We start from the raw sequence: 15,007 nt of genomic DNA on the forward strand, positions 1-15,007 counted from the left end.
TACTTTTGTGCCCTCTAAATATTTATTACAGAACAACCTCGCTGTGGCTAGATTTTCCTACTACATATTTCTACTTGGTATTCACTATTAAGTTGGCACTACAAGAAATATCCAGCCACAGTATGTGTTGTATACCTGAGATTTGAAAGATGGAAACATGTTCTCCCTAGCAATGTTAGATCTGGTCATTAGGTTTCCAGTTTAGCTCACAAAATCCTACGTAATCCTAAATGTAACCAAAATTGTGTGCGCCTACAACACAACGGTATAAAATAGTACTCCCGCCATATTGGTTGGCACTTGAACACAGGGAAATGAGAATATTTCATACAGAGGTTACCTGCTCTATAACTATCATGTTGCAACAATTCGGTCAATTTTTGGTTGAATCAAGGAGGAAAGATGGGGAAGAAAGGAAATGGAGAGAGAAAGAAAGGGCAGAGAGATAGAAGAACAGAGAGAGCCTCAGAGAAATAGATTTTCTTCAATCGCTGAGTAAGAATTAGAAGGAAGAAAGAGTTTAAAAGTAGGTGAAAGAGAGTAGTTTCACGGTGAGTTGAGGGGGTAGATGAACTGAGCCGTGAATAACAACAGTGAAAAGGGAGGGAGACGTTGGGTCTGATAGTTGTGTCCCTGCTAGAGTGTATGACACAGGGTGGATGGGGTTTTGTGGGAGCAGAACACCCAATGGCTGTACAGAGGGGCTGAAGCAGCTCCAGGTTATGGGGACCCATGACATACACTCATTTACAGCATGCATTTAATGTCAGACAACTTCAGTTAGTTAAAGACTAATTTAGCCAGTGTATTTCAACCATTTAGGTGCTTTATAACTCATGGAGTCTTTGCAAATATTTAGAAGGAGGTGACACCCTGCAGGGGCTTCCTTCACATAATTGGGATATCATATATATTCTTTTGAAGTTTCTATGCATATATGGAAGAAATAGAGTGGGAAAGCTGAGGATTTCCCCTGGATATCAGTTTCATGCTAAAAGATCTGGTCACTGTCTTCTTTGCAGCTCAGCTTATTTAACAGACAAGAAATGACCAGTTTTTGCACTTGATCTGATGGGTGACAGAGGTAAAATGCTGGGCTGCCCTACTTTCAAATGGCAAATGATAACTGATGATTAGAACAGTCTGGGTGAATTTTCAGTAAAGGATAATGGATATAACTATAGCCGTTTCCATGGAAGGCCAATCTTTGTTGCTCCTTTTAGGGAATAAATTATGCATTACTAAGATTGCAGATCTGACACAGACAGCAGAGTGCAAGGAGGGCACCATTAGAGGACGACCGCGTGAAAGCTCCGAAAACTGGAGCTGGCAAGAAGGAGCGCTCAGTCCTCTCCCTGCTGGCCTGCAACCACCTTTGAGACAAAATGTGCAGGGGCGCTTCTGAGAGGAGAGGGGCTGCGTGTTGACAGCTCAGCTGGGGAGGGGAGAGGGACGGCGATGACTCAGATAGCTCCCTCTGCGAGCGGTCAGCTCTCCACCTCAGACCGAAAAAGCACCACGACTTGCAGTTTAAAATGTTGGCATAAACGTAAAGGTGATCTTTTTGCTTTTTGATACAAACTCTTGGAAGGTCTATATGAATACGTTGGCAACTTAGATTGTGACCACGAAAAAAACGTAACGCACCTTATAATTTCAACTATCATAATGCACCCAGATTTAAGAGGTTCTTCACTTTAGCTTAATCAGGGGGAAAAAGATGCCAGTTTCATCATCCTGGTTCATAGAGGAGGTAAATAATAGTTTCAGAAGCTAGACAGCTTACTCATATTTAAAGGTAACATGGCTTTATGGAAACGAAATGCTACATTCATGTCTCTGTTGGGTTCAAAAAATAAAATATGGTGTTAATTTTTTTAGACACAGATTTGCCCTAAAAGTAATGGAACAACTTTTTTAACAAGTTGTTTTTAGTAGATGCTAAAGCAGCATTTTATTCTTTTGAACTGAGCGCTCTAACCGCCTAGAAAACATGCTTTGCTGCCCTTTCATGACCACGCTCAGTACTCCAAAGATGAAGGATTCTCCCGGGAGAAACGATCACTTGAAAACAGCAAAAGGGAAGGATTTCCTGACCTGGTTGTCTAGCCATGTAATCACATCTCAAGAGTACAAGAAACAAATTCAGAATTTATGCACACAGATAGTAATATGAATTTTTCTTCATAGTTAATATATTTTTAAGGCCAGAGAAAACAAGAATTATAGATGACAATTTATAATGTATTTTAAATTATTTCTATGATATTTACATATTCCATTGTATTTTAATGAAGAATTATATTTCCTTTTTCCACTTCAAAATAGGCATAGAGTGATTATGTATGACCTCAGTCATCCTCAGAACAGGCCCATGAGATAAGTTTTATTATGTTCTCAAAAAACTGAGGACAGGGTGGATCAGTAACCAGCTCCAGGTCACACAGCAAGTAGATCGTTCAGCAGGACTCACACCTGCCGAGTCTGAGTTTAGAACGAGTGCTCACACTACACTATGATTGCAGATAAATATGTAACACATTCCCCCCGAAACACTCAACTTGGCATTTTATCTGTATAATTAATTTTAGCAAATAACTAGATAATGAAAGAATTTTAGATAGATATCTTAGAATCTCAATAAATTACGAAATAAACACTCAGTGAAAAAACATATTATGTCCACAAATAGACCAGAAAATGCTCTTTTTAATTTTTATAAGTCAAAGCCATAAGATTTCTATGACCTGAGTCTGACCTGTCCCATTTTGCTCTGCCAGATAAAAAGGGAAGAATATATTAGTTATAACATAACAAAGGCTTTGTTCTGTGATTCATGCACTGGAATTTTAATGTTATACTTTTCCTATAAACATGCTTTTAATAAGGCAGTAAACTGTGTTTAGCTAAAGATGAAAATAATTGATCCATTTTGGGCCATTAAGGCAGTTTTATTTTTTTTACTTTACTTTCATCCTACTTTTCATTTTCATGGAAAGTACAGAAGTAATAGCAGATGAATTTCAATTAGTTTCAATTAATGCCATAAAGTGGTATAATGTACTAGGTTGCCGGCTTCTATCTGAACCCCCACCCCAGCTGAACTCTCCAGGTTTGGTTTGCAGTTGAAAGCGGCATTTGAGCCAGTGATGTCAGCTATTCTCTGCAATACCGGAGCAGTTCTGATAGTTTAGGATAATTTACATCTATAAATCCATCCAACTCTAGAGCCCAGGAAACCACTTCCTTCATACTGAACTAATTCCATCACAGAAACAACTGTTTCTCCTTTGGAAGCAGAGGGACGAGTGATAAAACAGCAACTGGGGGAGAGTGCAGATGCTTTGGGGTGGTATCTGTGTAGTTTCAATCGACAGGATTTCAGAGAGCCAACCTCCTCCTAGTGACCATCCATTGTTTCTGCTACCCAGCATCCACCTTTCCTTCTAGAACAATCTCCCACCATCCTCAGCAAATAAGCCCCTCCCCTCAAGTCTCTGTGCTTCAGCAAAGTTAGGCCTGGAGCTTCCCCGGCTTCGGGGCGTGATTCCAGGATGGACACATGACCCAATCACAGCCAATGAGACACACACGATTTTTTCTCAGACTCTTCTGAGAAGGGCCCTGTCCTCAGCTCCCTCCTGCCAATCCCACCCTGAACTATTTAGAAAGGGGAAAATTAGCACTGAGGGAGCCAAGCTAACTATCACGAAAAATATCCACCTTCTTCCTGGTGTTATTAAGGTGACATGAAGAGGAAGCAAGGGCTGACAGGCGGAGGGATGGAAATGGGTATAGGAATGCAGCCCTGCTCCTTGTTTTTCATGATGTGCCAGACTTCTAGTTTCTAGCTTCAAACACCGTCATTCCATAACTGACTTGGAAATAAGCTGGAAGTGGCTGTGCCAACCCTTACCTGAATGCATGGCTGCCCCACCTCCAACTGCCTCCAGTAGTCTTCTCCACCCCCTTGTTACAAGATGGCTTTCTTTCTACTGGGTGGGTGCTACAGATGGAAGGTTCACCTTCCTAAAGTGAAGTTTTGTGCGCTGCTTATCCCCAATCCCTAAAAAGTAAACAGTTAAACCTGGACCTGGCTGGACCCTGAGGTCCTCCACTTGCTCCTCTGCCACCATCTCACATGGCCGCCCTTAAAGAGTCTGCCCAGGCCATGCTGTTGGCCATTGTCTTTTGGACACAAAGCAAACTCCCTCAACCTCTCTCTCCATTTGCTTATCCTGCCCTTCTTTAAGGCTGAGCTCCAATCCTCTTTTCTTGGGGAAGTCTCCTCCAACCTTCAGGCCTCCAGGACTCTCCTCAAGGCCACAGCACTTCTCTCCCACCAGACTGGCCCCTGGTGTACACAGACTCCGCCTTCTGTGTAGAGACTGTGTCCTGGGCTGCGCCATCACCAGCATGGCAGGGCTGAGACTTATACTCTGGGGAACCTTCAGTGCAGAGCAACAACTCCATCACATGCAGTGGTAGTAATAGTAATGCTAACAACAGCCGATATTATTGAACTCCTACTATGTATGAGACACTGTCATGTATCAGACGTGTAATATGTTATTTATCCCATTTAATCCTACATCAACCCATGTGAGGAAGATATTCTTCGGAGTGGGACTAATTAAACTCAAATCTTACTATGACTCTAACCATAGAAAATCTACAAAAAGAAAGACCTTGCTTAAGCAGGAGGTTAACATTTTTCTTTCTAACTTTTCTTACATGAAAAGCCATTTGAGAAGGACCACCACACAGACTTGAATTAACTTGGCCAGGCTGAGTTTCTCAGATGCCTCCCAGAGTCAGGCCCAGCATCTGACTGTTAAGAGTACATACCTGGGAGGTGCCCTGGGGGTGTCATTAGCACTGGACCTGGGGAAAATAGCCTACATTTAAGACAAGAAAGTAATTTCTACATACTTCTTATCCTGGCTGTTCAGTGGACAAAAGCAGGCCCTCACAGGGTTTTATGCAGTGGCTGAGGGGAGACATTCTTAAATCTTGCAGAAGCATTTCCCTTTATGTGGGCACCAGGGTAACACCATCTGACAACTAGTCAAGTCATCAGAATAGCACTGATGCTCTTCCCTCATCCGACAACAAGAGCATGAAAAAGAAGGCATCTGAAGGAGAGCATAGTGCTTCCTGCTTTGGGATTTCTAAATCCCTGCCATAAACATTCAACCTTAAGAACTTGCATTGCCACCTTCAAAGGCCCTTTTCTTGATCAAAATGCTCCTCACTCCTAATACCTAAAACATCAAACAGTTCGAAGTTAAAACACTGCATTAAAACAGGATTGGGTATGGTCCTAAGACATACTGTGTATTTTGTACTGAACCATTGGCTTTTGTGCTTTTAGGGAGTTTAAGTTACATTTTGAGGTCTGGACTTGATGAAATGGTAATGATTTGTTATAAATTTTATGCATAAAAGCAATATTCTGCAAACTGTGGCTCATAACCTATTTTTGTAAATAAAGTTTTATTGGAACACAGCCATGCTCATTCATTTATGTATTATGTTTGACTGCTTTCTTGCTATGATGGCAGAACTGAGTAGTTGCGCAGAGACCATATGGCCTGCAAAGTCTAAAGTATTTACTATCTGGCCTTTTACAGTAAGAGTTTGCTGACCCTCAGATTAGGGAATTCTTTAAGTCTATGCAGGTCGTAGGGCAGTGATTAAAGAGTGACTAAAATGTTGAAACAGGTTTAAACACATACAGAGGCAAAACTGAAAATAATAACAAGTTCTGAGGCAAATATGAAAATATCTTGACCAGTTTTAAATCTGGGTCCCTGGTACATACCTATATAACCCACTTCTGCTCAAAGGTCCCATGCCCAATTGGTTTTATGGGTGATTTCTGTCCAACTTTTAGGTTACACAAAAGTATTTCAGACCCCAGAAAAATATGGAAAGCTTCCCAAAAATACTTTGTAAGACTAGCATACCCTTGATTCCAAAAATTGGCAAGTAAAGCATAAAAGAGAAAACTACAGGCCAATCTCACTTATGAATTTAGATGCAAATAGCCTATAAAATATTAACAAATTGAATCCAGCAATGTATGGAATGCCACTTGACACCCATTTTTTATTTGTAATGACGTAACTGTAGTAACTTGATAAAAAGTTAATTAATACATAAATCTGTAATTAAATTATATTAAATAAATACATTAAATAGATTTATTGATTCCCACACTCTAGGCACTTAGTGCTTTTTACCTCCCTGGACTGAATGAAGGTCTGAGTTAGAATCCCAGCTCACCATGTGCGGTTGTAAAACCCAACCAAGAGCTTTATGTCAAACGAAGGGGCTGCACTCAGTCATCTCTAAAACCTGACTGCTGGGTTTCCATTAACAACAAATAGGTAGCCAGGCCCTATTCTGGTTGTTTTACTAGTCAAACAAGTTTACTTTAATCCAAGCAACAGAGAGGAAGATGCTTGAGAAAACACTTTTGAGTGGCAGAAGCATTTGTACAAATAGTTCACTCTGTCATTTTGATTCACAAAGTGGCACACAACTCGAATATGTGCGTTTGTGGGAAGGATTGTGCAGGCAACACCAAGAAGGAGAACGATGGACTTTGAAAAGAAGAAAAGAGCCTTTCCAATGCAGACCTTTCTTTTTCTTCCTAGGTCTTTTCAGCTTCACAAAAGGAGACATATTTTCCATATAATTGCTAAACATGTTTGCTTATTAAATTATTCTTTAATTAGTTAATGATTTTAGCCATGCTTTGCTCTTCGGATATTCATTTTGTGTAATAAAATAATTATAGATAATTAAACTATCTCAAGCCTTTTTCTTCCCCCAGCAAACATGCTGGGTATCCAAAAATGACAACAAGTTGTAAATTAATCTGGAAAACAAAGCATGACAGATGAATGATTTGCTTGGAATTAATTAGGCACTAATTATATACTGGAACTAGATGAAGAATGAGACTCATTATAAAAATAAAACGCTATTCTGAAAAGATGCGCAGTTACCAACATCCTTACCTTCTGTGGTGATGGAGTTGTTCCTTATCCAAGTCAGGGCCTTGAAGCAATCTTCCTCATCGTTGAGAGTGAAATGATTGCAGGGAACTTTCCCGGTGTACCGCCGTTGGCTGCTGTTTGGAACTTCTCTGTTTGTCAGGTGTTGACTAATATCAGCCCCTGTAGGGCAAGGGACCTGCAGTATGTAAATAAATTAATTAAATTAACATGGCAAATTTCCAGTATAGATATGTTTTTTTATGTCCTCAGATACAATCAGGTTTTAATTGAAAAGAATCAAATCGGCGAACGACCACTTGGAGACAATTCTCCGGAGTTGCTCTGGTTATCTACTGCTGCATAACAAATTATTCCAAAACTCAGTGGTGCAAGACAACTGTTTATTAGGCACACAGATTCTGTAGGTCAGTAATTCAGACAAGGGCAAGGTGAGGACAGCTTATCTCTGACGTATAATGTTAGAGGCCTCAGCTGGGAACACTTAAAGGCCCGGGATGACTTGATTTCTGGGGGTTCTATTCATCTGGAGATAAACCATCTCAATTTTTTTCTTTCCCCCAGAAAACACGCTTGGTATTAAAAAATGACAACAATTGTCATTATATATCTAGCAATTGATGCTGGCTGTGGGCTGGGATCTTAGCTACGGTTGTTGGCCAGCACACCACATGTGGCCTCTCCATGTGGCTTGGGCTTCCTCACGAGATGGTGGCTGGGTTCCAAGGGCAAATCTCCTGAGAGAGAGGACCCAGTACAGAGAGCTCCATGTTCTTTTCTAATCTAGAATGTCAAGCAATGTCTCTTCTATCATATTCTGTTCGTGGAGGTCATCATAGAGGCCTGCCCAGGATCAAGGGGAGGGAAACTAGAATCCACCTCTCCATGCAGGAGTGGCAAAGCCATGGAAGAGCACATGGAACTGGATTTGATGTGGCCATTTTTGGCAAAAACAATCTGCACAAAAGCAATTATATCAAGGATTAAAATCCAAGTGCATAGAGGGACTAGACAGAAAAGAAAATGAGGGATGTGGACTACTATGTACTTATGAAAATTATGGTATTATTCCTCACTTTTCCAGAGAAATATTCTATCTCTCTCCTTCTCTTTCTCTCAACACAGATCCCTCCCAGCATAACTTCTGTTCTCTCACTTTTGACACAGACATGAGTAGAAACAGACACTTTCCTTTACTACAGGGAAAGCAACAGTGAAAACGCAATAAAGGATGATGGCTGACACTCGTCCTTGGTGTCAAGGATACAATGGTAAATTGGAGGGCCCATGCCCGGCCAGAGAGTTCAGCCATGACTCAACTCCATCCAGTTGTTGCCAGGTTATAGCATGGGTTCAGTGTTGACAGATCTGATTTCTCAAGAAACGCCAGATACTTGCTTTTATTATGTGGACCCTTGATTTTTTCATTATTCTGGTTCAAATTAGAATCAAACAACTGACATTGTGAAAATCAAGGAACAGCACAGTGGTGCAAGTTTGCTCGGTGGGCCACCACTATGCCCCTCCAATTTTCATTCAGTGGCCAGGTGGAGATGACGTAGAAGATAATGAGGCCAGCACTGGCGGCAAGACGTAAAAGCACCTGGAGGCCTCTGTTGGAAGGCCCACACCAGTCGTCCCGCATCCTCACGGTATGAGCCATGGGCTGTAAGGCAGGGATTGTTCCACAGCGATCACAGGCAAAACGTTCACTTGCAGTAGAAACTAAAATGAGTGCAGAGAAAGTCTCCCTTGACAAACACAGAAAATGCCTCGTTTTACTGGGTAGATGTGAATGCTGGCTGGTGCTTACACAAATGGGGCTTCATGAAACCCCACGTGACATTTAGGAAACTTTTTGGTTCTATCCTTCCTCAATAGAAATGGTACAGCCTTGCTGCATTACCGTGCTGTATTTAATTCAGTTTCAAACTGGATTAAATAATAATTAAAAAAAACAGAATCAATTTTTAAAGCTACATGTGCTTTCTCCATGAAGAGGCTGCAGTAAAATTATATTTAGTAAAAAGGACCAACTCCACAAGCAGTGGTCATTTACTGCAACTAACATTGTGGAGGTAAAATTTTCTTATTAGCAATATAATTTGTTTATATACACTCAAATGTTGGTTTTTTTATATCCACAGTTAGTATAAGCAGTCCACTGAGCGCTCTGGGGAATGGTTTAAAGTGCACAATATTGAATACTGTGCTTTGGAGGTTTGAACCTCACCGGAAGTACAACGGGCATTGTAGTGAAAGAGAAAATAAAATTGGAGTAACATTATACCAGTTTAGCAGGTCATGCTTTAACGAATCAGGAAAAGACCTTGGCAGAAAGCTGCACGGCTGAAGAAAAAATTGAGAGCTATTCAACTTATAAAACTTTCAATGAGGTATCATTCCAAACAGTGGGAATTTAGATTAAAAAAACAAGGAAGAGAAGGGGGAAAAAACACAAGGTCCAAAATGAAAATTAGCTTACTCAATCCTGAAACATAATTGCATTCTAATAACCCATATAATTCCTGTGTGTACTTAAATGTGTGGGGTTGTTTCTGCACACTTCTAAACTATAAAGAATTAGCGAAATTAAAGGAAATTTAATGGGATAATGTACTTTTCAGATTCACACAACAGCATTTTCACAGAACAGGCAAAATTGAAGCTAGGATTTTAAATCCCAAGGCCAATGAATTTGTCCACCCAGAGTTTAGTGGAACTCAGTAAATCAAAAAGGATCTATGGAAATAATCCTATTACGTCACCAAAGTAAGAGAGGGAATAAAGTTTAATAGGAGGGCATGGGCATGGGTATATTTAATGAAGACGCATCATCAATGCAGGCTACCCAAACTAGAGAGCCCTCTGCCACTAATTAAACTGCTACTAACTTGTGATTGGAGGGTAGCAGACAAATTTTCAGGCATTCCGCCAGATGATTCAGGATTGAATGGTGCTAGCATCACTGGCTGCTGGGAGCTCCTTGGTCACCCTACTCTCCTCAGCAAGTTAATAACTTACCTTGGTAGGGACTGCTGGCAGCCTACCCAATATCCTGTCTCCCTTTCTTTCATGGGAACAGACTCCTGGGAAAAATGCCCGGCTGAAAAACAACATTTCCCAACTCATGACCTAAGAGGTGGTCAAGAGATATAAGCTGGAGTCCTTGGGTGGTGTAACGTGAAAACTCATTTTGCTCTAGTCCTTTCTCCTTGTTGCAAATGGAATGGCTGGAGCCACAGCAGCCACCTCAAGATGCTGAGGATGGAAGCCACATATTAAAGATGGAAGAATAAAAGATAGAAGGTCCTAGGTTCTTGATGACACCAGGGATCCACCTTACCAGACCTGAGTTGCTTTTCTCCAGATATTTTTAATGAGAGAAAGAAACGTCTTTTTTTTGGGTGTGGGGGGGGGAGGGGGCACCTGTTTATTTGACTCTAGCTATAAACAGTAAGTTCTAGAATTTCTGTGTTGTAAAGACTTTTAAAAGCCATCAAGTGTAGTCCCTGGACCACATGAGAGTGTGAGGGAGGGAAGGAGGAAGGGAGAGAGGAGAGAGAGAGACATTGGTGAAGAACTCGTGCTCAGAGCAGACCGCTTGGGTTCAAATCCCACCTGTCACTAGGTCATTGTCTGACTTTGGACAAATTACCTCAGCTTCACTGTGCCTTGGTTCCCTCAGCTATAAAATGGGGATGAAAGTGGCACAGACCTCAGAGTTACTGCAAGGATTAATCACTTAACAGACGTGTGGCACAGGGCAATCCCTCAACCTCTGTCAGGTGTTCCTACTGCTCCCGAGGTCCCCGTGGTGCAGGCTCACTGTCTCCTGGGGCTGGACATTCCCTTTAGCAGGAGACTTAGGAAGTTGTTTCTCAGGATGAGTAAGCACTGTATTCCCATCGCTTAAGGTGGTCTGTCTGAGATCTGCTTCCCCAGGCCATCATGCACAAGTTTAATTCGTTTTTTATACAGAAACCCTTCAAGTATTTGAGGACAACCATCCTGAACCGTCACTCCTCGGGCTAAACACCTGGAGTGACTCTGAGCCTCTGGATGTGCTTCAGCTCGTTCTTTTCCTTCTTAAATGTGACTCCAAAAAATGAACGCAATATTCCAGGTGTACTTCTGTTCTTGTGACATATTCTTTGACCTAACCACGTTCAGCACATAACGAGCTCATGACCTCTACGTTGTTGTCACAAATTTTACTCCTTGTCAATACTAATGCTTTCCTGTCTCCAATTAGTTCTGCTTTGCTGGATACTAATATTGCTGCCGCTTCCAATAGCTCTTCGAACTTGCTTGACACCTTTTGCTGGGGCACTTTTAACTCTCTCTTCATTTTAAACTTTAGGTATCATTTTGTTACGGTATTTCTCTTGTGTTTTGAATTCTGTGTAAAAACGGAGCCTTGGGCTTACAACAGGACAGTTTAAAATCATGACATTCACTGTTAAAAGTGTCGTAGTTTTTCCTTATACCATTCCAGTTTACACTTTCACATGGAAGTATTGTGGCTGTTTCCTTCGTTTTCTTCCCTTTGATTACATGAATGATGTTTTCCTCTGTTGTAGCTTCTCTGGTGTTTGGAAGGCCAATTTAGTTATGCTGTTCAAAAGCATTCTTGACCTTATTTCCTCGAAATTTAAGAGTCAAGACCGAAGCATCGTATTTGGGTTTCCCCCTCGAAGACCTTGCTGTTCCTCCCTGGTCGCCTTGCTCCCTGTTTCCAACAACTTGGTCTCAATTCGATTACTTTAGATTAGATTCATTATAGCCTATTTTGCATCTATTCTCAGATTTACAAAAATCATTAAGATTACTTTTTATATTGTTTGTGGTGCTTGCCATTTGTCTTTTTCTTCTCTGTCTCAGTTATTCAGAGTACATGTTAAAGAACAGGGAAGATCATTTTTCTGAGGCCTTGCTCATAAAGAATGGCTTTTTGTTGTCCTTAAATAGGAGAGACTTAGCTTGGCATATAATTATTGAATTGCCACATTTTCTTCAAAATTCTGTGTGGCTAGTTTTATTTTTTTATGCCATTTAATGCTGGAGAGGTAATTTTTTTTTCTTTTCTGTTTTTTTAAATTGAGGTCACAATGGTTTATAACACTATAAATTTCAGGTGTACGTCATTATATTTCGACTTCTGTATAGACTGCATCGTGTTCACCACCAAAACTCCAGTTTCCATCCATCACCCTATATCTGTACCCTTTACCTCTTTGCCCTCTGGCAACCACTAATCTGTCCTCTATATCTATGTGTTTGTTTGTTTATCTTTCACAGATGAGTGAAGTCATACGGTATTTGTCTTTCTCTGTCTGAGTTATTTCACTTAGCATAATACCCTGGAGGTCCATCTAGGTTGTTGCAATTGGAATGATTTTGTCTTTTTTATGGTTGAGTAGTATTCCACTGTATATATGTACCACATCGTCTTTATCTATTCATCCGTTGATAGGCACTGGCTTTGCTTCCAAGTCTTGGCTATTATGAATAATGCTGCAATGAATATAGGGGTGCATATATCTTGTCAGATTAGTGTTTTCATGTTCTTTGGATAAATACCCAGAAGTGGAATAGCTGGATGATATGGCATTTCTATTTTTAGTTTTTTCAGAAATCTCCATCCTGTTTTCCCTAGTAGCTGTACCAATTTAAATTCCCACCAGCAGTGTATGAGGGCTCCCTTTTCTCCACATCCTCTCCAACACTTGTTATTTCTTGTCTTTTTAATAATAGCCACCCTGATCGGTGTGAGGTGCTATCTCATTGTAGTTTTGATTTGCATTTCCCTAATAGTTAGTGATGTTGAACTTCTTTTCATGTGCCCTTTCATGTACAGATTTTCATCTCTAAATCTTCTTGGAAAAATGTCTGTTCATATCCTCTGCCCATTTTTTAATTGGGTTGTTCATTTTTTGTTGTTGAGTTGTATCAGTTCTTTATATATTTTGGAAATTAACTCCTTATTGGACATATGATTTGCAAATAGTTTCTCCCAGTTGGTGGGTTGTCTTTTCATTTTGTTGATGGTTTCCTTTGCCATACAGAAGTTTTTTAGTCTGACGTAGTCCCATTTATTTTTTCTTTTGTTTCCCTTGCCTGAGGAGACATGGTATTCAAAAAGATACTGCAAAGACTGATGTGGAAGACCATACTGCCTGTTTTCTTCTAAGAGTTTTATGGTTTCAGGTCTTACATTCAAGTCTTTAATCCATTTTGAGTTAATTTGTGTGTGTGGTGTAAGATAATAGCCTACTTTCATTCCTTGGCTTGTGGCTGTCCAGTTTTCCCAACACCATTTATTGAAGAGACTTTCATTTTTCCATTGTGTGTTCTTGGCTCTTTTGTCAAAAATTAGCTGTCCATAGATGTGAATTTATTTCTGGGCCCTCGATTCTGTTCCATTGATCTGTGTGTCTGGTTTTCTGCCAGTATCATGCTGTTTTCACTACTATAGATTTGTAGTACATTTTGAATTCAGGGAGTGTGATATCTCCAACTTTGTTCTTTTTCTCAGGCCTCCTTTGTCTATTCAGGGTCTTTTCTTGTTCCATATAAAATTTTAGGATTCTTTGTTCTATTTCCATGACAAATGTCATTGGGAATCTGATTGGGATTACATTGAATCTGTAGATTGATTTAGGTAGTACAGACATTTTAACTATATTCATTCTTCCAATCCATGAGCACAGACTGTCTTTCCATTTCTTTATGTCTTCTTTGAATTTCTTTCAATAATGCTTTATAGTTTTCAGTGTAAATGTCTCTCACTTCCTTGGTTAAGTTTATTCCTAGGTATTTTATTTTTTTTGTTGCAATTATAAATGGGATTGTATTCTTGATTTCTCTTTCTGCTAATTCATTGTTAGTATATATAAATGAAATTGATGTTTGCACGTTGATTTTGTACCCTGCAGCTTTACTGTATTCATTAATTATTTGTAATAGTTTTTTGGTGGGTTCTTTAGGGTTTTCTATATATAGAATCATGTCATCTGCAAATAGTGACACTTTTACTTCTTCCTTTCCAATTTGTATCCCTTTTATTTCTTTTTCTTGCCTCATTGCTCTGGTTAGGACTTCCAATACTATGTTGAATAAGAGTGGCAAGAGTGGGCATCCTTGTCTTGTTCCTGTTCTTAGAGGAATAGCTTTCAGTTTTTCATCATTGAAGATGATGTTGGCTGTGAGTTTGTCATATATGGCTTTTATTTTGTTGAGGTACTTTCCTTCTATATCCTTTTTATTGAGAGTTTTTTCATAAATATATGTTGAATCTTGTCAAATGCTTTCTCTGTGTCTATTGTGATGATCATGTGATTTTTATTCTTCATCTTGTTAGTGTGGTATACCACATCGATTGACTTGCAGATGTTGAACCATCCATGCATCTCTGGAATAAATCCCACTTGATCCTGGTGTATGATCCTTTTAATGGATTATTGTATTCAATTTGCTAATATTTTGTTGAGGATTTTTGCATCTATGTTCATCAGTGATATTGGCCTGTAATTTTCCTTTTTTGTGTTGTCCTTGTCTGGTTTTGGTATCAGGATAATGTTGGCTTCATAAAATGAGGTAGGAAGCATCCTGTCCTCTTCAATTTTGGGGAAGAGTTTAAGAAGCATAGGCCTTAAATCTTTTTTGAATATTTGGTAGAACTCTCCAGAAAAGGTGTCTGGTCCTTGGTTTTTGTTTTTGGGGTGGTTTTTGATTACTGTTTCCATCTCTTTACTTGTGATTGGTCCATTCAGATTCTTTATTTCTTCTTGATTCAGTTTCAGGAGGTTGTATGACTCTAAGAATTTATCCATTTCTTCTAGGTTATCCAATTTGTTGGTGGATAGCTTTTCATAGTATTCTCTTATAATCCTTTGTATCTCTGTGGTATCTATTGTAATTTCTCCTCTTTAATGTCTGGTTTTATTTATTTGAGGCTTCTCTCTTTTTTCCTTAGTAAG

At 39.7% G+C, this 15,007-nt stretch overlaps 1 protein-coding gene across 5 annotated transcripts in view; it reads right to left on the reverse strand.

The window, feature by feature from the left end:
- The window catches only part of CFAP61 (cilia and flagella associated protein 61), a 294,287-nt gene that overhangs the window by 84,190 nt on the left and 195,090 nt on the right, over positions 1-15,007 (reverse strand). For all 5 annotated transcript variants that reach the window (XR_006891038.1, XM_046678345.1, XM_046678348.1 and 2 more), the window contains one exon: positions 7,029-7,203. Coding sequence is in view for 4 of the 5 variants with exons in the window: in XM_046678345.1 (XP_046534301.1) it covers positions 7,029-7,203 (175 nt within the window). In the remaining variant the exon portion in view is untranslated. The remainder of the gene's footprint in view (positions 1-7,028; positions 7,204-15,007) is intronic.

This window comes from Equus quagga, chromosome 12 (assembly GCF_021613505.1).
Source record: "Equus quagga isolate Etosha38 chromosome 12, UCLA_HA_Equagga_1.0, whole genome shotgun sequence".
Classification (NCBI taxonomy): Eukaryota; Metazoa; Chordata; class Mammalia; order Perissodactyla; family Equidae; genus Equus; species Equus quagga.